Here is a 24,754-nt window from a genome sequence, read left to right as displayed (position 1 = left end):
TTAAATGCCTCTTACAGCATTGTGGTGCTCAGCCCAGATTAGCCCATTAAACATGGATCACTTTACACAGCAGAGTGGATTTTGTGCTGAATAGCCAAGCTGAGCTGAGATTTAAATAAGGCAACTTATTTAAAAGATAACACTCAGAAACAGCTGCTGAGTGCACTTTTTTTGAGAATACAGTAGTTACAAGATGGAAAACTGGAGAAATACTCTTGGTGATTGTTTTCCATAACTGCTAGTGTAGCATGGTGATCGTTGAGCCTTTGAAACAGTAGGAAACCCACAAAAACACGAGGAGAGCATTCAAACGTCACACATAGAGGCCTGTGGGGAGTCGGGCCTGTGTGGTGTGAGGCTGCAGTGCCGCCCCCAAGTCAGCCTGCATACCTCTGAGTCAGCCTGTGCTGTTAATCTGGTAATTATAGCCACAACACATATTTGTGCCTTTTGACAGCTTCACAAATCGGGCAGCAGTTTTTAAAACAAGGGCCCGAGCCTGAATGTCGGATTTCTGCTTTGGCATACGGCTGTGAGAGCATTTGCCTGTATGACTAATCTGGTGTGAATCCCTAATGTGAAAAGGGAGTTTACAGCTGACAGCCTTCCCCGTTTGTCTGGAATCACCTCCAGGAAAGAAGGAGCCCCTGTGATGTTTATAGAAGTGCTGCCTTGCAGTTTATGCTTTTGTGGGGAAATTTGGTAAAACAGCCTGGGTCCTGAGGACAGAGCTGTATGTAAGACCCCAAGGCCGCCTGCGAAACAGCAAACTAACCTTTCATACTGTCTGTATAATTTCTAAGCAGTGACTGGCACAAGAGTGTCACATGATACAATTCATTCAGCACGGCCCTGCCCATTTGCCCTCCCTAATGATGCCACAAACCCCCTCCTTAGGACGACCAGACTCCCCTGCATTGCGCCTCCCGCATGGGGCACAAGGAGCTGGTGAAGCTTCTGCTGGAGCACAAGGCCAACCCCAACGCCAGCACCACGGCGGGACACACGCCCCTGCACATCGCCACCCGCGAGGGCCACGTCCAGACGGCCAGCATCCTCCTGGACATGGAGGCCCAACAGACCAAGATGACCAAGGTGCTCACTGCTGACCCTGAACAGGAAGGCCCCGCTCACATGTTGTGATGACCCCCTTTTTTAATGGGCGTCCTGTTCCTCATAAATACACTAATACTTTCGCTAATTGTTTTTTTAATGACATTCATCTTTCCTGTCCTCACTCTGCGATGCTCCCGTTTCTTGTCTCGGCCACTTGTAGAAAGGTTTCACTCCCCTCCACGTGGCATCCAAATATGGCATGGTGGATGTAGCGGAGCTGCTACTGGAGCGAGGAGCCAGCCCCAACGCGGCAGGGAAGGTTAGCGCTCGCCGGCCGTACATCCGGGGCCGTGCCACCGGAATGTGACTCCTCTAAAATGCACCTCTCTCCTTCCCAGAATGGACTGACCCCTCTTCATGTGGCTGTGCATCACAACAACCTGGACGTGGTGAAACTGCTGGTTAGCAAAGGAGGATCCCCGCACAGTGCTGCCCGAGTAAGAGCTCCGTAGCAACTGGACATTGATGGGATGGGATGGGATGGGATGGGATATATTATTTACATCTTAGGAATAAGAAATATATGGTCTTAAACACAATGAAGGTGGAATATATGTATATGCATATGTATACATACAACTAAAGAAACAAAATTTACAATTTTGCACAGCAACCATCTGACATAAATAGATATATGTATTGATTGCAGAATTCCTATAGCATAGGCTTCATTAGCGTTCTAGAAGACGTGGGGCTTTAGTAATCATTAAAGGCCATAAGAAAGCTGGAGGACTCACACTAAAACTCTGTTTCAGAACGGCTACACTCCCTTGCACATCGCATCCAAACAGAACCAGGTGGAGGTGGCCAGCAGCCTCCTGCAGTACGGAGCATCAGCCAACGCCGAATCACTGCAGGGGGTCACACCCCTGCACCTGGCCGCCCAGGGGGGGCGCCCCGACATGGTCTCCCTGCTCATCTCCAAGCAGGCCAACGTCAACCTGGGCAACAAGGTGAGGGTCCTTCAAGGACACACTGCTCTGCAGGAACCTGAAGCTGAGTAGCGCCAACAGAATGTGCAGCTGTAGGATAAAGAATTCTGCTGGCTAAGCAAGGGAATCATAATGACAGGCAAGGCTCTGGGAAGTGTGAAGTATTTGGGTTATGTAAATAATTTGGTGAGGAGTGAAGAAAGAAACGGCAAGGGAGCTGGAGATGCTGAAGCTGGCACTGCAAGCTCCTCAAAAAGGGACAAAGAATTAGTGGACTGGGCCACTTCAGCCAAAAGCTGTCCACTTGAGGGGTTTTTTGGTGGAAACACCAGCCAGAGCATCAAGCTGCATGGACATAGGGGAAGCGAGGTTAAAATCCCTTTTTGTCGATTAAGCGTGTAGAGCTGTGAGTCTGTGGCTTGCCGCCTGACCTGCCCCCTCATGAATCCCCCAGAGTGGACTCACCCCACTGCACCTGGTGGCTCAGGAGGGCCACTTGGGCATCGCGGACATCCTGGTGAAGCAGGGCGCCTCTGTTGTCGCGGCCACACGGGTGAGTCCCATGCGGCTTGACCACAGATGACAAGCGGCTAGTGATGCCGTCTTAGGCATGGAGTTGTATCCCGGGGGGGCAACTGTGGCTTCAGAGTGATAAACAACCAGAGGTGAAGCCCAGGCAGTGATCCAGCTGTATTCATTGGTCAGTCAGACCAAAAGTGTGAGCTACAAATTATTATGGAAATGTCACTCGGCCATCAGAATTCAAATCATCTTCCTTCCATATTTAATGAACCTTCGTACCATTTTGAAGTATCTTCTGATTCAAAGGTAACATTTCTATTAAATTGTAAAATAGATTGAAAATGCCACACATAGCAAAAAGTTACATAGTACTATACAAAATCAGAGTGGCAGGGGTTAACATTTGATATAAGAAAAGAAAGCTTAAATGTTATTCAGTACAATATAACTGAATCATTTGCTGCACAAAAGTCTCAGAGTTAGTTTTTGAATACATTTTTCTCGTATTTCAGAGATATTCCATATGTTCACGTGTCTCTAGTTTCCTGTGTCTCATTCGCCAGTGTCCATGCTCCTTCTGACTTCGTTGAAACTCTTATTTTTAGATGGGCTACACTCCTCTTCATGTGGCGTGTCACTATGGCAACATCAAAATGGTAAAGTTCCTCCTGCAGCAGCAGGCCAATGTCAACTGCAAGACGAGGGTAAGACCTTTAACTCCTCCGCTCAACACACTAGCTTAGGAAAAATGTAGATGTGCCCTCATTAACAATGCATGGGAGAATGTCACCTGCTGGCCAAAGATGGTATTACACTGAGTCATGTGTTTAAGAAAATTCAATACCATTTCAAAACATGGTATTGATATGATGCTTTGTGGGAATGGGTAAGCTGCTGCCAGATCAGCAGACATTCCATTCCGAGAACAGTGCTTATAGGCTTATCACTCCTCGACCATTCGTTCGTCTCTTAGGTGGGGTACACTCCACTACACCAAGCAGCCCAGCAAGGACACACGGATATTGTCACCTTATTACTGAAGCACGGAGCATTGCCTAACGAGACCACCACTGTGAGTATTTTACCTAACATTGCACTCTCTGCCTCACCTTTGCCTTATGTCCTTTTGCACTGTCATCCTCTCTCTGCTTGGCTGCTTTCCTCCCATTTGTTGTCTTAGCCATTCTTTCCTTAATATATTCCCTAACTTCCTGTTTGTTACTCATGTTACTTTCTATAGTTAGTTAATGCGGTCATTTATATTTCCTTTTCTGATTATATCTCATGATATACTCTAGTTATCTTTAGTACTTTTAACTTCTGTTTTCTCTGGATTGTGTTTCGCTATATTAGCTAGATCCTCCTTTGTAAATTCTCCTTAATTTTTTTTTCTGGATATCTTTACATTTAGGTTTATTTTACTTAGTAGACACTTTTGTAGAAAGTGACGTACAAGTGAGTCAAATAGTGAACTTCCTTATAGGAACTCTAATTTCTTTTTTCTGTGGATTATATCTGACCATATTTGCTATATTCTCTTAGTAAGTACCTTAGTAAGTCCTCTTACTTACTTTCTTTCTTTTGTATATAATACCTTGCTGTACTCGCTATATTCTCTTAGTAAGTACCTTAGTAAGTACTCTTACTTACTTTCTTTTGTATATAATACCTCGCTGTATTCGCTATATTCTCTTAGTAAGTACTCTTACTTTCTTTTGTATATAATACCTCGCTGTACTCGCTATATTCTCTTAGTAAGTACCTTAGTAAGTACTCTTACTTACTTTCTTTTGTATATAATACCTCGCTGTACTCGCTATATTCTCTTAGTAAGTACTCTACTATAGGCCAGATCTTGCTGTATTTATTCGATTTCCCGAGGAAACGTCCTTGCTTCACTTTTTCGGGTTATTCCTGTTTTTTATCAGAACATGCCTTCATTTAAGAACTCTTACCCTGGGTTCCTCCAGTGAATTCGCTTTTATTGGCTGCACTTGAGCCACACTCACACTTTTTAGCCAAAGTGCCCATGGGTTTGCTGAATGACGTCCCTCTCCTGTTTGTCCCTCTCAGAGCGGCAGCTCGGCCCTGGCCATTGCCAAGCGCCTGGGCTACATCTCCGTCATTGACGTGCTGAAGCTGGTCACGGATGACACTGTGTCCATGGTGAGGACCTTGCTTAGCTGCTTAAAATATATTTAAGTATTTTTTTAAAGTAACATAGCTAAATAGTTTCTTTGGGGCTGCTGCTTGGCTGTCTGTGAGAAGTCTCTCTTGATTTGACTGATTTTTCTCTCCTATCTCCTCAAGTATTTAAGGACTTTGTCACTTATAAAGGTTATGTACACATATATTATGTACATACACGTGTGTGTGTGTGTGTGTGTGTGTGTGTGTGTGTGTGTGTGTGTGCGTGTGTGCGTGTGCGTGTGCATATATAACACACACACATACACATATACATATACATATACAGGACATCAAGGTCAAGCCTGACTGAGCACTGATAATGTTTCAGGAAATGATGGCTGTGCACGCTTGCAGATTTATCCCATTGACATTTTGTTCTGCATTGTTTTGATTCGGGCTCCTGTTTTTTTTTTCCACGACAGTCCACAACAGAGAAACACCGCATGAGTTTCCCAGAAACAGTGGACGAGATCTTGGATGTATCAGAAGATGAAGGTAAGAGGCCAGACACATTTATGCAGAACATCCCCCTCCCCCAAAAAACCTCACGCACACATATGGCACAGTGCCTCCAAATCTACATGGACCTGTGTGTGGTGGGGGGAGGGGGAGGCTGATGAGCATAGATGCTGTAAGCTACCACTGTATGCAGCGTCTCCACCTGGAAAAGTGTGAAGTCTGTGTGACAGAGTGGAAAACCAGGCCACAATGACAAAGTAATAGGTAACTTATTGTAGAGCCAACGGGGCTTAAGAACATGTGAAAGTGTGGTCTGCAAGACCAAAAGCTTTAACCCTCGGTCACTTACATCACCTAACCTTCGTCAAGATGCTGTAGATTAATCCGTGCTGGAAGGCTCCGTAGCTTTGTGTCTGTTACAACTGAATCGCGTGTAGTCAGTACCTTAGCTTGGATTGTTCTTCTGAATGTAGCAATTTTTGGCCCTTGCTGAAAGGGAATTCACACCATTTTGTGGTAATAGTTGCAAGGAGGAACCATTCATGAAAATGAAAATCTTTTTAACCGCTCACTTCTAAACACTGCCTCTCTTGTGTTTTTTTAGGAATTGCACAGCTAACCCTAGGTATGAAAGTCTCCTCGTCATGTATCTGTGCAATTGTTGGTGGTCAGCAGTCATGTGGTTCATTTCAAGCTCTCTCTCTGTCTCTCTCTCTCTCTCACTTGCTCTCTCTTCCCTGTCTCTGTTTCTCTCAAGCTTCTAGTGATATAGTGACCTCTGCTCCTCGTCTCTGTGTTCGCTTCAACGGTGGTGGTGTTTTACTCATTGGCATGCGGTCATGACTCCATGTGTTCTTTAACCCTTCTCACCACAGCCAATGACATTTAACCTCAGCCAGTCTTTCACCAGGCTTTGCCCCTCACTAACCCCAACATGGTGTGTGCAGTAGGACATAGAGTGCAGCAGTGCCCTCCCGTGGACTAAGTTGATTTTACTGACAAACCAATGGCTGAACGTGAATGAAGCTTAGAAAGAGGATCAGATTTTTGTGCATCGGTGTTACTAGATTTAATCCATTGGGGCTCCCTGTCAATGATTAATGAGGCAAGTTAAGCTCTGAGGTTTGTAGCCTCAAGGAGCAGGTTTTATTGGCCTGGGGTATAAGCTGGTCCACTAGACATTCTGCAGCAGGCCCATTGCCACATGCCTTAAAGTACTTTTGGTCAGTTACTTCTTCCGCTTCTCCTTCCTCTGGGCAATGTCACCCTTCCCCACTAGCAGAGTACCTAACTGGCATGCTTTAGCACAAAGGTGGCTGGCTGATGCGGGGCCTTTTGGGGTTTATGGTTCACTGCCTCTCCAAAGCCAAAAGAGAGATCCCTAACACCCCCATGCACCAACACTACACATACCGAACTGTTTCATCAGGACATCATGGGACGGGAAGAGTAATTTTTTGGATTTATTTTTTGACATAGAATCTTCTGGAAGCAAAACAAAAAGGAACATGGCTGCATTAAGTTCTGATGACCTGTAATTATCTTTGCAAGTTTCCTGGCACCTCATCTTCTACTGCGATTAAGCTTATGAGGATATATCTGTGTGAGATGTTGTGTATAATTTGTCCAGTGCTGCTTTTGATGGCCGGGGACATGCTGCCATCATTGAGCCTGTCCGCGATGGCAGCCCTTGTGGCATGTGGCACAGGCCTTGGGGTGGTTTAGTGGCTCGGGAAGCAGAACTGCACCACACAGGGTTTCAGGCACTGGGCCAGGGCTTTCTAAGCCTTTGCCTGGCGCCTGCTCTCTGACAGGGTGCATCTCGGGGTCTACTGGTTGCCAAAACACACAACAGAGCCATGTACAAAAACGCTGAAACGAGGCCCGGGATACAGGAAACAAACACGCTCTGCGAATGTCACCCGACTCGGTCTGCCATGACGCACTGTGACCCCCCCCGCCCCCACAGACTCCCTTGCACGGTGCGGGACTTAATCTCCGATCGCCCTCCCTACAGAAACATGGGTGTTCAAATTACATTTTGTTTACCTGAACACATTCACACTAACTGAATTTCCTATTACCCAGATTCATGTGCTTTAAAACTAGCTTCTGCTATCCTGAATACCAAAACTATATATATTAAGGAACAGACAAAAAAAAGGTAAGATCATGTTATTTAGATCATATATCCATCTAAAAAGAAATGTCATGATGGCATGCACCAAATAAGAAGCATATCTGCGTCAAGGAATCTCTTTTTTTGAGTTAATCAGATCAAAGCAAAAATATCAAAGACAAAAGTTCTTAAAATCATCGATACCACCCATAAATGCCATTTTCTCTATCCCAGATAATGTAACAGGCAGATTATTACCAAACACTATATCTATATTTAGAAAAGGTTGAAGTCTATGTCTGAGGGAGTCACATCCCACACTCGCAGACGGACATACAGACAGCTTTCTGCACATACGCTACTTAGTCTGTGTCAAGATCAGAAGAATGCGCTCACTTTTCCACAAGCTGAGATTGTTTACATGCACCAAACGCAGGACACACACCGAGCCGGCTGTCCCGCTGACTCAGAGCGGGGATGGCCTCACTGATCATGCGGGCAGCTCCTTTAGCAGCTCCACGCAGCGCTCGGGGGGTAAGTATTTCCATTTTCACTCCCCGCTGCAGTCGACCGCTCTCCTTAACACGCCTGTCAGAAGGTGTCACACTGAACGGCGGTACACATTCCTGGGCCAGGTGCTGGGGACCTTCCACCGTTTCACACATCAGTATTGTGTTATTTGCTGGTGTTGGTGTGTGCCAGCCTCCACGTGCATTTCTCTTGTGTGTTTCTCGTGTGCGCTTCGCTTCGTTTACGTGCCGTGGAGTCCCGATGGCTATTGTTATTAAGCTTGGTCGCACGTAGCCCGCTCTGCGATTTCTTCACGATGTGAAAATATGAGCTTTCATCCCCATGGTTTGGCTTAAGTTCTTCTCTTTACACGTTCATCAGCATAAAATTTAGAGGTCTCATAACAACCCGTGCAAGGATATTTAATCCCCATGGAGATTATGAAGCCAATGTAGGAAAAGCCTAAATGGTCTGAGGGAACCTGGGGGCTGGGAGAGGCAGGTGACTGCAGTCCTTGTGTTTCATTCTTGGTGAAGACTCTGCATAGAACTACACAAGAAGGCTTCATATTGGAGTAGATGACACAGAACTAGCTGATGCTCTAAGGGGTTGGTAGAGTATGAGGGTCACTCATTAGGGCTTCTTACATTTAACTTTGGAATACAGCAAAAGTTTACTTCCTGAGTCATGATATGTGAGAGTGAGGATTACAGTGTTTCTCAATAAGACCATGGTGTTCCAAGGCTTTTAAGGGCCATCAGCCATCTTTCATCCTCAAAACCAGCTTAAATGTAGAGTCTAGTGGCCCAGGATAACTGGCAGCAATGGAAAAGGGTAAAGTGAGACTGGGTCCATCTGAAGTGAGAACAGTTTCCAAAAGGAACAGATAAACACGTTGCTGCATGATGCTAATATCCAGGATAATATCTAAGCAAAACACAGTTATTCAAAATAAGGTAAAATGTTTCAGATTGAACTGGTTGTGGCCAATTCACAGTTAACTTTATGTTCTGCTTGAAAGATTCAGTTTTTCTTTATGGTGTGAATTTCATTTGGGTCCATATTGACTCGATTACGCTCCTGCATCTCTGTTACCTCCAGTCTTCTGTTTGTAGTGTTACAATCGCACCCACCTGTTCTTTTTCGATTTGTGTGCCAGTGACCATGCTATGCCAACTGTACCTAACGGCCCTGTCAAAAAAGGATGTGGTCTATGTGATCCCCTAGCTCCCACCCAGCCTGCTGCTGAGATACCAGGATGTGTTCAGTCACTGAGGTGGAGCAAGTGGGTGTGGATCGCGGAGCTTGTACCTTTTATATAGGATATCCTCTGTGTCCCCATATGTAGGAAAGCATTTTTCACACCGTGAACAATGATAGTGCTGTGGGTATTAGGTGGCTCCCACTCCTATCAGCAGATCATCCAAACGTTATAGGGGACATCCCCTTGGCTGGACAGGAGATTCTGGAAACACAATCCAAGTCAAGCATTTTCAGAATGTTGTGGATGGTATTAAATAACCAGTATGGAATGTTGCCCAAATGTTCCTCTCAGGTTCTTTCTTAATTTTTGTTCTCTGAAACCTGGAGTTCAGGAGGTGTTCTCCGAGACTGGAACATTTCTGAAGCAGAAAACCAAGTAGCCAAGTGTCAGGGAAACAAGCTATCCCATTCCAGGGATATCCTTGCAGTCAGATCTTGTTAGTCACACGCCCTGAGGTGTGAAAAACCTTCTCAGGTGTCCCATTGGCTCACTTACCTCCATGTTCTCCTTGGCTTCACTAACCCTGTGTCGCTGGGCAGCATTAGCCATGAGCTCGTAGGTTTAGCCACTTGTGTTACTTTCTCCTGCCAAAGTACAGAGTCCTTGTCCCTCTCTCTTGCACTTTTCCTCTGGTTGTCTGCCTCACCCTTTCACCACTGGCTGTTTCTTTCTGTCTGTTTCTCACCCTTCCACCTCCCCTCCATACTTTTCTTCCACCCTTCTCCTTTTTCTCGGAGTCTGACTCAATCTACAACCCCTGCGCTACAGGTGACGAGCTCCTGGGTATGGATGGGGCCAAGTCCTCAAAGACGGAGGACACCAAGGACCATGATGAGGACTTTTTGTCACCAAAGAAGTCGTTGGACTACGATGCTGGATTTGGCACAGCGTAAGGCTTTGGCAGGTCGTCTCACTCATGGGAAGGCGGTACAAGCCTGCTTGATAAAACTTCATGCTTTCTCTGCTATCCTGACAGGAACTACTCCCCAGCTATTCCCAGAATTCCCTGTGTCTCACCAGAAACTGTCATCCTGAAGGACACAGAGCAGGTATATATAGATACATTATTGTAAATAATAAAGTAATAAAATTGTAACACATAAACGGCAAAGTTTCATGACAGTACGCACAGACACTTCTTTATCTGATTTGTCTGTTTGCCTCCTCAGCTCTGTTCTTTCTCACTCTCTCTCAGCACACTCCAGTTCCTCTGCCGAAGGAGTATGACGAGGATTCCCTGATTCCCAGCAGCCCTGCCACTGAGACGTCGGACAACGTCAGCCCCGTGGCCAGCCCCATCCACACTGGGTCCTTGTCTAACCTTTTATTTATTCCTCATTGAACACCGTTAATTCATGTACCTCCAGGACTTTAGGTTGCTTGTTAACACACTGGGGTGTTTTACTGAAGCCTCAGTGCTGGTTTCAGCTTTGTGAGGACTGCTGCACAGGCACAGTTACGGTTATTTATTTGCATTTATTTATATAGCAGATAATGTTGTCCAAAGAGTCGGTTAAGTAAAGAAAGAGACACGGTAGGGACTGTGATAAATACCATGATAAAACAGATGCTGGCTGTATATTCTAGTACTTGGAATCTTTACTGGTTTTGGTTGTGATGTTACCTTTAGCTTGCTGTTGGGATCTCACCGACGGGGCCAGCTGTTGGACCCCTGTTAGGATAGTTTCATATGGGTCATTTAGGTGGCTTGGTAGACCCTGGTTAACACTGTAAACAGAAAGGCTTGTGGGATTTTGGAAAGCCAAATAGCTCGGCTTGGGGAAATCTAAGAAGCTTCCTTCCATAGTTAAAATTCCAGGTAAATTATGAGCCATATAAATATAAAAGCTGTTTGAGTAACAGTTGCTTACTGAGTAGTGAGAACTAAGTACAGAATGTTGGTTCGCTTATGAGCAGGTTCCTTGTAAGCTTCATGGTGGATGCGCGAGGAGGGTCGATGCGTGGGAGCCGGCACAATGGGCTGCGCGTGATCATCCCGCCGCGCACCTGCGCCGCCCCCACGCGCATCACCTGCCGCCTGGCCAAGCCCCAGAAGCTGACCACGCCCCCTCCGCTGGTGGAAGGGGAGGGCCTGGCCAGCCGCATCATTTCCCTGGGCCCCGCAAGCATGCAGTTCCTGGGGTAAGGATGTGTTTGTGTGTACATGAGTAGGTTTGACTGTGGGTGTTTAAGTGTTTGTCTGAGTGATCAGAGACGACTGACTGCGTATGCAGGCTTTTCTAAAGTACACAGGCCACTAAACTGTCTGCACACTTTACCGCAGACTTTGATTGGGTTTCAGCTGGTGAATGAGCCTGTATGAAAGCAGGCGTCTCATTTGTGTAAATGATTTATAACATTGAGAATGTTCCTGAAGGCCAGTGATTGTGGAGATCCCCCATTTTGCGGCACTGGGCCGTGGAGACCGGGAACTGGTGGTTCTGCGCAGTGAGAATGGATCTATCTGGAAGGAGCACCGGAATCGCTATGGCGATGATGTTCTGGAGACCATCCTCAATGGCATGGATGAAGGTAGGGAGAACAGCAAGTACCCAAAACAAGAAGAACATTCTCCTGTTCTTACTGGTCAACAACAAGAATTATACATTTGAGCAGGGAACCTGAATAGAAGCTCCTACCTAAACCAGTGGACTTTGTTGTTTCAAATGGGTTTTTGGACCATTGAAACACAGTTACTGGTAGGGAGCCATAAAAATCAACAGACCTACTGTAGACCCCTTAGTCAGCGCAAAAACCCATTTCAAAGCATAAAATCCTCATTAAGCCTAATTTTGGAAGAAAAAAACCCTCAGCTCTGTCCATGACATGTTCCTGGGATGTTCCTCTGGCAGACCTGGAGAGCGAGGAGGAACTGGGGAAGAAACGTATCTGCCGAATCATCTCCACTGACTTCCCCCTCTATTTCGCCGTGGTGTCGCGTATCCGGCAAGAGAGTGAGCTGATTGGCCCAGAAGGTGGCCACCTGAACAGTAAACTCGTGCCGATGGTCCAGTCCACCTTCCCCGAGACAGCGGTGACCAAGAGGGTGCGCCTGGGGCTGCAGGTGAGATGGGAGGAAGAGGAGCAGGAGGAAGAACAGAGGAGTCACTTTGCGCAATAACTGCCCCAAATGCTTGTTTTTTCTTTCTTCATCATTTTATATCAATTACAGAGGCCTGGCTTCAGGCCAAGCGGGTAAAATAGCAGAACTTTTGTTTGCTTATTAATTTAACAATACTTAACCTTTCTAAAATGCTGGAGATATCTTTGCTGGCTTTAGCTATGCTTCAGGGGACCATTATTATTCTACATGTAATATTAACTTAGCACATTTCGCAGAGGCTATGAGCTGTTCTGCATTTGTTTATAAGCAATGTCTCTCCAACACTAATCACTGCTCCACATTGGTGTGTAGTATAGAATGGGACAACCACATTTTCATACTTTATGTTTTTTTATGCAAAAGACAATGAAGATAAATGCCTTTTTGTTATTTTTTTAACAATAAACAAAATACAAAAAAGCAAACCTGCGTGTGAGTTGCCAGTGTGTCCGTCCTCCCTCATCGCGATGATCTGGATGGTGATGAGGAAGCCCCGATTTTCCCTCTAAGCTTTGTTTCTCTGGCTCCCTCCTCGATTTCTATCCTTGGCTCCTGCCCTCTTTACTCTGTAATGCATTGTTAGCCCCACATCTCTCTGCCCCCTCCCCCTTTTAATTCCTCGTCTCTCTTCTGTTCCCTCACTGCCTGTTTCTGGTCTTTTCCTCCCGCTTCTTGCTCCTCTGTCCTTTACCCGGCTCCTGGCCACACCCTGAATGGTGGTGCCCCCTCCCCACCCCCCCCACCCCCGAGCAGGCGCAGCCAGTGCCGGACGCTCTGGTGGCCAAGCTGCTGGGCAACCAGGCCACCTTCAGCCCGGTGGTGACCGTGGAGCCACGCAGACGCAAATTCCACCGGCCCATTGGCCTGCGAATCCCACTGCCCCCCTCCTGGAGGGAAAGCCCGCGTGACTCGGGGGAGGGCGACACCACCAGCCTGCGTCTGCTCTGCAGCGTCATCGGTACGGGCGCCGAGACTGCACCGGGCACCCAGTGTGTGAGTCAGGGCCAGTAAATTAGAAAAGGGGGGTGTTATCCACGGGGCCATGCTGAAGGGGACGCTGTCAGGACGCTGTGTGGCCTTTCCGAAACCCCACTGCAAACCCTGAACATGATATCTACTTTAAATCTGAACACAATGAAGCAGAATTAATAACCCCCACTCCCACATTCATATATCTGTGCTCAGGGCTGCCCATAAGGGGGGAGAAAGGGCAAGGGTTTCAAGAGCCAAAATTGAATGGGTATGGGGACATAAGTGTGTGAGTGAGGATGATGGCAGCTTTGGTTTGAGGAAGGGGGCTCATTCTGTAGAGTCAGGGCTGTCTTTGTGCAGCCCTGCCTGTGCTATCCTACAAACCCCCAGTATCATGGGATTTAAATGCTCTGATAAAACCGCCCAATAAAAACCAGGTGACTGCACTTAGAGCTACTTTGATTGGTCTATCCCCTCTCCACCCAACATCCCTCAGGTGGCACTGACCCAGCCCAGTGGGAGGACATCACTGGCACCACTAAACTGGTATATGCAAACGACTGTGCCAGCTTTACCACCAACGTGTCTGCACGGTAAGTCTCGCGGGCCGTATGCTTCAAGTCAACATTCTACGTGGTGCTACATGAAAACACTACATATCTGTGTTTCGGCGATTCAACCAGAGAAACCAATTAATGTGCAGCTGGCTTCAGACAGAAGTTTCTGCCCACAAAATAATATGTGATTCTGATTTGTGTGAGCCCTGCTCTGGACTGGCATCTGGTTCATGGCGTTGTGCCCTGGATTTCTGGGGCTCACTGTGGACTGGTTTGACAGTTGTGGGTGGATGGATGGATGGATGGATGGATGGAAGGAAAGAAAGAAAAATGGATTATCACAGTATCCAGGAGAGATGTTAATCATGGTATCCAGCAACTGACTTTTCTGCAATGAAGAAATATGATGAATACATATGGTAATATCCATTTGCTCTCTGGGTATCTGGTTGTCTCTCTCGTGTTACCTCACCCCCTGTCTTTGGCTCCATCCCCACCCAATATACTAATCTAGCCAATGTTACTGTCTCACCCTTGACCCCTGAACACACCCCCCCCTTCCCTGGCCCCCGGTGCAGCTTCTGGCTGGCGGACTGCCCCCGGACCGCCGAGGCGGTGTCCTTCGCCAACTTGCTGTACCGCGAGTTGTCGGCGGTGCCCTACATGGCCAAGTTTGTAGTGTTTGCCAAGATGAACGAGGTGCGGGAGGGCCGCCTGCGCTGCTACTGTATGACCGACGACAAGATGGATAAGACGCTGGAGCAGCATGAGAACTTCACCGAAGTGGCTCGCAGCCGCGACATCGAGGTACATGAAGGGCCGGGGGGTGGGGGGGCAATGGATTATATTACTATATTACTTATTTATTCGCCTTGACATTGTAACTGGGTGGATGGATGGATGGATGGATGGATGGATGGATGGATGGATGAATGGATGGATGGACCCTGCACTATACTAGAGGTAATGGAAGATAGATTATTCTCATTAACATTATTATGTCTTTATTCATCTGCAGCTTCTGTGTTGTCATCAGGGAGTTATCATACTGTTTGTGTTGCAGCAAGAATGCTAAGCAGTGTCCATGTTACAGTCAGTTACAGTTACACTTGTCTGTTGCCCTTTAAAGGGGTTCATTCCTTAAGATCAGCACTAAGAATGTGGGCCTGCTGTCTGTTGACCTGTTATGGGGCTAGGGTATGGAGAGGGTTGTGTTGACATGGATGGGCGGTTGGTGTACTGGTGGGGATGGAGCAGTCACGGCCCCTGCCTGATGGAGGTGCATCATCCTGCAGGTGATGGAGGGCATGCCTCTGTACCTGGAGTGTTCGGGGAACCTGCTGCCCGTCAGGAAGGCCACCCAGCAGCCCCGAAGCTTCTGCTTTCACGCCTTCAGGGATAATCGGCTGCCCGTCACCGTCAAGGTGCCCGTCACCCCCCCCCATTTTGATAGCCCGTGTCTCTCCGGGAACATCAGGAATGAGGGTTGCTGCATCATGACATCTGTCTGACACTGTCTGTCACAACGTTTCTGTAGTCAGGCTGATATTGTCAGACTTTCTAAGCAGCAGCTGTTACAGATTAAGGCAGTGATCATCTCAACAAAGGCCCCCCTACTGGACATCTGCACCTATGTGTAAATGGACAATAAACACTTGAGTTCAGTATTGGGGTGTTTCTCAATATGCATGCTTGACTGTACTTGTGTTCTCACTTACCTGTTTTAAGTCATCTTCCATTGCCAAAGACCAGTTCTAATACTAAGAACAAAAGTACAGAGGATGGTAAAAATCCTCAACCAAAATATTGAGGATGCATCAGTTGCATTCTCACCAAGTGAGAACAATCCTACGATTAATTGCATCCCAAGCTCATTCTTGAGAGACAAGTTAGCAAGACTGGTCTTTCCAGGACCACAAGTACGATTTTCGTGTTCTTGGTATTGAAAAACACCCCAGGTATGGTTTGGGTCTATTCTGTGAGAGGTAGCAGTAGATATTACCCCAAGTGAGCTTGATGGGCCGAATGGCCTCCTCTCGTTTGTATAGTTCTTATGTTCTTATATCCACTGTCATGCGATTGGGTTTAGGAAATCAGACCCCATGGTTGGCTGTCACTTGCACTGGTGCCTCCTAATGATTTGTCAGGAATCTGAAAGCTAATCGTGGCCTGTACTCCATGATAACCACTTAACAGCAAAGGGACTCAGATATGCTCTCTGCCTAGCAGAAGGAGACAAAAGCAATCCCCTGTAAACATCAATGTCCTGTTGTATTCTCCAAACTCCCCATCGCTCATCCCCAACCCTCCCACCCTAGGTGAGAGACAGCAGCAAAGAACCTTCTGGATTCCTGTCTTTCCTGCGCAAGTCCACCAAGTACGAGGACAGCCAGCACGTGCTCTGCAACCTCAACATCACCATGCCCCCGTGTATAAAGGTAGGGTCCGCCGGTTCCCCCCTCCGTGCGGCTCACTGAGGCAACCCAGGACCCTCTGCACACGGATGTAACATAGCACACACAATAGAATACACCACAGTTAGCTACATCAGCACTCCACTCTGCTTCTCCTGGTTTGCATATTCTAGAGCAGAATGCGTAGTAGGTTTACCACCTATTCCATGTCAGAAAGGACTCTGAGCTAGGACAGGATCTGGAAACTACCATTTCAATCAAGGACCTGGATTTTACTTGAGCGCCGAATTTTTACTGTGGTCAGACGCCTATAGCCATGCAAGTATCATTATTGTTAATGCAAAACAGTTGGATGAGTCTTTCAGTCAAGGAAACAAACTAGTCAAAGCAGAACAAGAAGAACTGAACGAATTAGCCAAGCACTGGAGCCTTTCAGCTTTATAGCCTTTCAGCTTAAAGTAGTTTGTAAATCCTGAAGCAGCTCAAACTGTCCGTTATCAGCACTTACATCTTATTTGTGGCTCATTAAATCAGTCGTGCACACAGTACCCATTATCTGTGGGCTTGCTACTATGGTGTTTTTATGCACAAAATACTGAAAAATGCGTTATCATGTGATATTGCTATCAATGGCTTTTGTTCTTAACAGGCTAGAACTGGGGCCTGTTTCAGAAAGCAGGATTTCTTGCTTAGCCAGATAATCTGTCGGATTTAAGGTAGTGTGGGCTAAATGAACGAAGATGAAGGTCATTTAAATTAGTATAAAGAAAATCCAACAGGTTATCCAGCTAAGCAAGAAATCCTGCTATTTGAAACAGGCCTGTGCTATTGCTGTATGTCTTTCCGACTTGCTGTACTGGAATGCGATTAACTCATTTCCAGCTCCAATTTCTGACCTCCAAGGAACACAGCATTGATGATAGCTACCCATGCCTAATAAAACTGTGTCCCCCCCACCCCGTGTTTTTCTGAATGAAGATTGTGGGTACTGAAGACCGCCGCCGAACTTTGACCCCACTCGCCCTGAGGGAAAGATACAGTGCCCTAAACGAACCATCCCTGGGTAAGGCCCTTATACTGATCCCTGATTGGAGGAGACACCTGTCCATCAATCTCACCCAAAAGTCACTGTTTGTCATCATCACTATTTTAACAAACCTGAGAAGCGGAAACTGTTTGTTTGCCTGCCACATGTATGAAATATCACATGTATGAAAGAGTAGTCCTGGGAGTGTTGTGTGGCTCAGCGGGTTAAGCCTCTGTGCTTGTGATTGGACGCTTGCCGGTTCATGCACCGACCTCAGCAGAATACTTACATCTCTTTTGGGCTCTTGAGCATGGTCCCCGATCCCCCCAAAATGCTCAAGGGGGCCTGGCGCTGCACTTGAACCCCAAGTTTTACTCTGAGCCATATACTGGGGCGTAGCTAGAAATTCCGGACAAATTGTCATCTTGGCCTCCCCTGTATGTATTGAAGGGCCCTTGTAAAGTGCTGGGCCCCCTGAATCTGCCAGTGTATCCCAGCTCCTACTGCACCCCTGGCTATATATATGCGTGCGTACGTTTCGAAGAGCATGATGGGACATGCGGCAAAAAGCATTCCAATGTACTTGTAGTTGTGCAAATGGCAAATCATTTCATATTCATTTCATTTCATTTCCAGGTTGGGTCAAAGGTAAGTCTTAAGTGTTTGATGATATCAGTGTTTATTGATGAGTCTGATGATGGCCCTAACAGTCCTCTGACTGATTGAAGTTGAAACTTTCAGATGTGAGTGATGACATGGACCGTAATGCTTGATAGAGATCATCCAGCCTAAGACGGATGATGAAAACAGACTAGCCGATCTGTTTTCTTGCTTGACCGCTTCAGCAATCGTCCGGTTAACAGGTATGTGTTTATTTTACCGTGTTAACGCGTGCGCTTCCATGTGCGTCTGCAGCCACTATGAGCGCCATGGAAAGGACAGAATTAAAGATGGCTTTAATCTCGGAGCAGCTGGGCTTGAGCTGGGCAGGTTAGTGCATGTGCGTGTGTTGGTGCATCTCTTTCTGGGGGGAAAATTTGGGAAAAATGTCCCCACAAGGACAGCGGATACTGAGAACCATTGCAAAAAAACCCCACACATCTAAAAATTATAGAGTGCTTGCGTGTGTTTTTGTGTGTGTGCTTTTGAATGCGTGGACAAGGGGAGGTGGATGTCTATATTAAATTAATATTAATATTAATTTACCAACCTTCCCTCTCCCAAGTTAATTCAGTCTTTGTGGACACAACCCTAGTTCATCCCACTAAGCTGTTAACGTAGGCACCATCGCTCACAGGAAATGAAGGCATAGTGACATGCGGTGCTTCCTGTTTACGCAGAGCTGGCCCGCGAGCTGCAGTTCAGTGTGGACGACATCAACAAGATCCGGGTGGAGAACCCCAACTCGCTGCTGGAGCAGAGCTCCACGCTGCTCAACCTGTGGGCCACTCGGGAGGGCAAGAAAGCCAAGAGTGAGGCTCCGGGGCACCTTGGCGTCTCGGTCCCCAGTAACATGACTGTAGCCTGCAAGTGACCTTTCAGAGTCGGCCTGCCACCCTCAATCCTGTCTCCCACTGTTCCTCTTTTCCTTCCTTTCTGTGTGTACTCCCCCCTTTCCTTTCTTTTCTCTCTCCTTCCCTCTTTTTCTTTCACCTCTCTGCTCCCATCGCAGTGGAAAGTCTCTACACGGCACTGAGAAGCATTGACCGAACGGACATTGTCAACATGCTGGAGGGCCAGGGCCCTCAGCCGCGGCCCGGCAGCCGAGAGGGGACGGGGCGTCGCCATGGAGACCGCGATCATCTGCTTCCCACTAGCATGACCAATGGTAAGGCTGGGCCTTCTGAAACTGTTCGCCTGTCTGTCCACCTACCCTGAATCCCTCCCCTCATGTTTCCTTCCTTCCTGGATCCTGCCCCAACCTTCCACAATCCTAGGCTGCCCCTCCCCCTGGCTCCCAGGTATCTTGACCTTTAACCTTTCCCCTCCCACCATCCCAACCCAGGGCACAGCTACACTAGCGATTCAACTACAGTTGCTCACGGTCGCCGGGGAGACTCTTGTGAGGATTTCTGGATTTTTGGTTCCATAATTCTTTAGAGTTGTATGTCTTTTCTCAAGTAATGTTCATTATTGAGTGTTTCACAGGTAGATTATATGAAGAGATGAAGAATTTCCAAAAATCACTCAGTCACTCTCTCTAACCGAAGCCATATTTGTATGATTATGGTTATGAAGTTGTTATTGATTTGATCTTTGCGTGGTTCTTTGGTTCTGGGGTGAATGACCTCAAAAACGCTTCTGTCCTTGCAGACTATTGCTGTTAACTATTTTTGATGGTAAAAACTGGGATTCAAGCATATTTGATTATTTTTATGAAAACAAAGCAACCATAAATTGTGATCACACAGCAAAATGAGGTTATAGGTGGCGCAAACCCGCACTGATCTTCAGTGTGCCACTCTACCTGGTGAGTGCTGCAACTTTCCTGGGTCACGGGGCCCTAAGTGACAGTGTTGTTGTCTCTTGACATGCTAAACCTAGAAGCTAAAGGTAAGACCACAGAATATGCTGCTCTTGGTGAAAAATGTGCTATAATTTAACTAACAGCCCTCGATTTATGGACTTGTAGCTGCTACTAAACATTTATTTTCCTCTTAATATATCTCTGGATCATATTAGGGGTGAAACTTCAGGGGGGAGTGGTGGCCGTGGTACAGAATGGTAGCGGTGCTCTGATTGGATCACCCAGTTGTTAGGGACTGTACACATGTATGCACCCCCGCACATTCTCACGCACCAGTAATGTCACACATATGCATACGCATAAAGGTACATGCATAATCACACAGTTATGTTGGTTTGCCCATTAATGGATGAGTCAGTAGCATGCTGGGTTGGGTTTGGGGTTAGGGTTAGGTTTAGTTTTGGTTTAAGTTTTGGGGGTTAGAAGTCCGACCTGCCAGGGGGTTTCTCAGTACAGTGACTCTACACATTCCCTTAGCCATGCCACCTTATGGCGGACCCCTCCCTCTCCGATTCTGAGGACCAAGCCCTGCCAGGCACACCGTTACTCAGACATCAGTCCCAATTGCCCACATGTCTTCAGACTCATCCTCAAACATCCTCAGTGCATAGTGAAGGACAGAGAACTTAGTTTCGATAATTCGGTTAGTGTACAGCAGAAGTATGGCTAACTGTAGCCCCCCAAGATTGGGGGGAGGATCAGGACTGTAAATGACTGCAGCAGTAAGCAGCACATCTGCTGTTCCTCTCGCATCTGCTAGTATGTGTTTACAAAGAAATGACGACCTTCTAGCAAAGCCCAGGGGCAGCAGGAGGCTGCTTAACGGAGGCTAGATTCCAGCGGCTGGCTTTGGCATTAAACCTGCTTCGAGTCCCATTTTGTTCTTGGAAGACCTCAGGTAATTTGTGCTGGTGAGGTGCTGGAGATGCAGCACAAGGTTCCCCTGGCTTCACACTGCTCAACTATGGCCGTTCCTTCAAGGAATAAGGATAAGGTGACTGTTTCTGCATTATTCTCACCACTTTCACAAGCAATATAGGTATGTGTATGGATTCCTTTCAGATTGTACCTGATTTGATTGAAGCGTTACAGTAGTGTAGGATATCCGTGACGGGGTGGACATGGCCCTGGTGGAGTCTGTACCCCTGAGCCGCGTCGGCGCTCTGTGTGCCCCTGTCAGTCCTGCAGTACTTGTTCCTGTGACTCTGTCCCTTCTCTCTCTGTGTTTCTCTGGACATGTCATCTGCAGCCCAGCCGCCCTGCACTTCTTCCTCTCACCTCTCCTCTCCGACCTCTGACCTCATGTCAGCCTCATGCCGACCTTCTCTTGGCCTCCTTTTTGTCATCTTTTTTGTTTTTTTTTTCTCTTCCAAACAATATTGCATTTTTTTGGAAAGTCCACCTTTTTTTGGCCGCTTTGTCTGTAACTCCCAACCCGCACCCTGTCCTCTATATGCGGGGGGGGGAGGTACCCCCTGTCCCCAATGTCTTTGTCTCTCTCTCCCTCTCCGTCTGCCTGTCCTTCTTAACCCCTTACAGCTACTTCCTGTGTGCATGCATCTGCAAAACACTCCTATCCAAACGTCCCCCCACCTTTCCCCTTGTTTGTAACCAAGGAAACGGAGATGGGGGGGGGGGGGTTTCTGAGGGATGGAGGAGGTAACCCATGTTGACTTTGGTCTACAGTATCCGTTTGTGCATGGCATGCATTCATACTGTCGAAGAAAAGGCATGTTAGCAATAATCCTTTTTTTCCGTGATTTCTTTGGAAATGGCATGTGGCGGCACACGCATGGGGCCTTGTGATGTCCTCGGCGGGGAACAGCTCTCCACTGCCCGTTCCCCGGCCCTCAGCCATCCGTGCTCGGACCCGCGTGTGTCTCTGTCCTGTCTGTATGTGTGTGTGCCCTTCACGTGTTCTGTGTGCAACTGTGGTGATGTCGTGTGTCGTCACTGTGCAGTTATGCTGAGTCTCTTCCTGTTTGTGTGTCTTAGTGTGACTCTTTCAACAGTTGGCATGTGACCCTGCGTGTTTCTATTAACAGGAGGCTTTCAGTCTTATTTCTTAACCATCATCCTTCTTCATGGCTTCACTGTCCTCAGAATTCGACACCCCTTCCCCCAACACCTGACAAAACCACCCTCACCCCCAGCATCCACAATCTTCATTGATACCCACATAAAGACAGATAAACACAAACCAGCCCCAGACATACACAAAGCCCATCACATGGAGTATCTGTGTCAGACACACTGTCCTATAGTACTCCCATTAGGGGTGGGGCCAGTCCATCCCAGCCAATCAGAGAGAAGAACACATATGATACATATAACTAGGAAAACTTGTCTCAGTTCACATTTGTGTCACTGACACTGCTTTGCATCCCTGTTTCTGGACATATTTACTGCTCTGTCTTCAGAGGCATGGAAACCACAGCCACTGATTTCCCAAAGACCCAGAAGTTTCTCTTGTATGAAAATGTACCTATACAGGCCTTTTCTTCATTTAGGCAAGCCTAGGCTTTTAGGTTAGGCGCTGACACTCTTATTTTATGTCATTTTTATTCATTTTTTAAGCTTTCAGTTCAGTATTACTTTAAAGGCTTTTATGGTTAGGGTTAGGATAAGTTATTTATACTTTGTTTTAAGGTATTTCTTAGTAATCTTGCTTGTTCCAGGTTTGGTTTTTACTGTAATAACCTTGGTCTTGGTCTCATGACTGCATGCTTGTTAAGGTGCACACATGTGGAAAGGAAAACATGGAAAAGTCTGGCCCAGTGTTTGTCAGACCCCCCAGGCGACGATTATTATATGCTGTCTGTCAGAGTGTATATAGAGTTGACAGAGTTGTGTGTTCTCCATACTGATGAAATACTAGGACAGTTAATGATCAATGTGTTTTAACGAACACACCATCGCTCACTGTAAATACAAACATGCTAACTATATACAGCGCTCGGGTAACCCTAGATACAGTCACACACATTTACAGAGAGCTCCAGTAACCCTGCACACACACACGCAGGAGCAAGCTCAGGTAACCTCAGCTACATGGTTTGCCCTTTCTTGCAGGATACATTTAGAGACCTAGCTGCTGCCAGTAAGGGAGCAGGGAGGGCATGTGTGCGCAGAGGGGGAGTGGGAAAGGTGCCATCTGGGTGTGGGAGCCAGCTGATATCATTTACGTGCACTGCACCATCAGGAATAACATCAGCCAGCGTGGCAGTCTAGTCCTTTTACAGGAGTCCCTTTGCACACACACACACACACTCAGACGCACCATTTGCCTGTCATGCTCTCTCGCTGAGTGTCTGATATCAGTCACGTTGCACAGACACTTGGAACTCTGTCCAAACAACATATCACTTACTTGGTTTGGTTTATCACAGTGTTGTTAGGTTATTTGTTCCTTGATGCCTCATGACCCTTGATCATCGTACACATGGAGTGCGGATGGAGGTCCCTGCAGGTGTGCTACAGGAATAGAACAGGGATGATGTAGGGATGGTTCAGAAATCATTCATGAATAGTACTGGAATAGTGTAAGGATGATGTAAGAATGGAGTAGGGGTGATGTAGGAATGGAGCAGCAATGATGTAATAATGGAGTAAGGGTGATCTAGGAATGGAGCAAGAATTATGTAATGATGGAGCAGGGATGATGTTGGAATGGAGTAGATGCAATATAGGAGTGGAAGATGCAGGAATGGTGTAAGAATGATGTAGGAATTTAGAGAGGGTGTAATAATGGAGCAGGGGTGATGTAAGAATGGAGTAGATGTGATGTAGGAATGGAGCAGGGATGAAGTAATAGTGCTGTAGGAATGATGTAATAATAGAATAGGAATGATGTAACAATGGAGTAGGGGTGATGCCAGGATGGTGCAGGTGTGGCTCTTCACATTTGTAGAGAGTTACAGTTTACCATGGCTATTGATGGTCTGATGCACCCTGTCTAGCAGGGTGATCAGCTGGCTGATCATGTGGCTGATCATATGGCTGATCTTGAACCTGAGCTTTCCAGGTTCTTAGGAACAAGCTTCCCCTGCAAGAAACCTGCAACATGAATGTCTGTTAAATGTGTGTCTGTGTAATTTGTTATGTGTATAAATTTATATTAACTCCCTAAGTATTTGCTATAATTTAAGCGCTGTGTGAGTAATATATTACAGAGTTAAAAAAACAACTCAACCATACTTAAGAGGTTTGTGTAAAAGAGATGTGTGTGTGTGTGTGAGTATGTGTGTGTGTAGATTATGTTTATATTACATTGTGGGACCAAATGTTCCCCACAATGTAATAAAAACCTGCTATGTTGATGTTGTGGGGACCATTTTTCAGGTCCTCACAAAGGTTTTTGAATGCAGTCAAAAAACTAAAAATGCTGGGTAGGATTAAAGTTTTCACTATAGAGATGAATTCAGAGTCTCCACAAAGATATAATTGCAAACCTGTGTGTGTGTGTAGGGGTGTGTATGTGCTGGCATGTGGGGGTGTGTATGAGTGTATACATGGGTGTGTGAGTGGGGTTGTGTGTGTTTCTGTATGGGGGGGTGTATAAAGGTGTAGCCATATGGGGAGGGAGGATGAGCGCGGGGGTGTCCCTGCATGTCTGCCTGCCAGCCTGCATCTGAGAGGCCTTTTCCTGGAGGTTTGATTCTCTTGCCTGCCTGATGCCCCTGATGCGTGTTACGGATGTATGCTCCATTGCTGCTGTGGTGGTGGGGTCTGTCCACTGCCCACCCCACCCATGGAGGCAGCACCCCCACCCCAATTCCTCTACCCCGCAGGTTGGAGCCAGCAGAGACGTTGGTCCGTCTCGGTGTCTTGCTGTAAGCTGGGTGTCTGATGTCACGCACGCTGCTGAAAGCCCAGGCCAAGCACCCCCCTCCCAGTCCCCCCTGCCTGCTCCCGCATTGGCCCTCCCAGGGGCCCACTGATCCTGTTCCTCTCTCCCTGCATCCGGCTCTCGTTCTCTCCGGGGCCACGGCAGCGGCGCATGGACGGGTGGGGGGGCCTGCATCAGTGTGCTTCTTTCTGTC

General features: G+C 47.0%; 1 protein-coding gene across 14 annotated transcripts in view; it reads left to right on the top strand.

Annotated features, from left to right (window-relative positions):
• Positions 1-24,754, top strand: part of LOC125727640 (ankyrin-1-like) — a 111,796-nt gene that overhangs the window by 74,405 nt on the left and 12,637 nt on the right. For 9 of the 14 annotated variants that reach the window (XM_049004564.1, XM_049004549.1, XM_049004507.1 and 6 more), the window contains 26 exons: positions 898-1,095; positions 1,277-1,375; positions 1,455-1,553; positions 1,872-2,069; positions 2,503-2,601; positions 3,176-3,274; positions 3,544-3,642; positions 4,644-4,736; positions 5,183-5,255; positions 5,824-5,844; positions 5,977-6,027; positions 9,881-10,001; positions 10,089-10,161; positions 10,308-10,420; positions 11,030-11,254; positions 11,490-11,644; positions 11,965-12,176; positions 12,969-13,173; positions 13,684-13,780; positions 14,323-14,551; positions 15,040-15,168; positions 16,063-16,182; positions 17,137-17,221; positions 18,101-18,175; positions 18,526-18,657; positions 18,858-19,013. In XM_049004564.1, coding sequence (XP_048860521.1) covers positions 898-1,095; positions 1,277-1,375; positions 1,455-1,553; positions 1,872-2,069; positions 2,503-2,601; positions 3,176-3,274; positions 3,544-3,642; positions 4,644-4,736; positions 5,183-5,255; positions 5,824-5,844; positions 5,977-6,027; positions 9,881-10,001; positions 10,089-10,161; positions 10,308-10,420; positions 11,030-11,254; positions 11,490-11,644; positions 11,965-12,176; positions 12,969-13,173; positions 13,684-13,780; positions 14,323-14,551; positions 15,040-15,168; positions 16,063-16,182; positions 17,137-17,221; positions 18,101-18,175; positions 18,526-18,657; positions 18,858-19,013 — 3,256 coding nt within the window. Of the gene's footprint in view, positions 1-897; positions 1,096-1,276; positions 1,376-1,454; positions 1,554-1,871; positions 2,070-2,502; positions 2,602-3,175; positions 3,275-3,543; positions 3,643-4,643; positions 4,737-5,182; positions 5,256-5,823; positions 5,845-5,976; positions 6,028-9,880; positions 10,002-10,088; positions 10,162-10,307; positions 10,421-11,029; positions 11,255-11,489; positions 11,645-11,964; positions 12,177-12,968; positions 13,174-13,683; positions 13,781-14,322; positions 14,552-15,039; positions 15,169-16,062; positions 16,183-17,136; positions 17,222-18,100; positions 18,176-18,525; positions 18,658-18,857; positions 19,014-19,729; positions 24,481-24,754 lie in introns of those variants that run through there. The other 5 variants (XM_049004542.1, XM_049004518.1, XM_049004524.1 and 2 more) reach the window with 3 other exon arrangements.

This window comes from Brienomyrus brachyistius, chromosome 2 (genome assembly GCF_023856365.1).
Source record: "Brienomyrus brachyistius isolate T26 chromosome 2, BBRACH_0.4, whole genome shotgun sequence".
In the NCBI taxonomy this organism is placed as follows: Eukaryota; Metazoa; Chordata; class Actinopteri; order Osteoglossiformes; family Mormyridae; genus Brienomyrus; species Brienomyrus brachyistius.
This window is presented reverse-complemented; position numbering and strand designations above follow the sequence as displayed.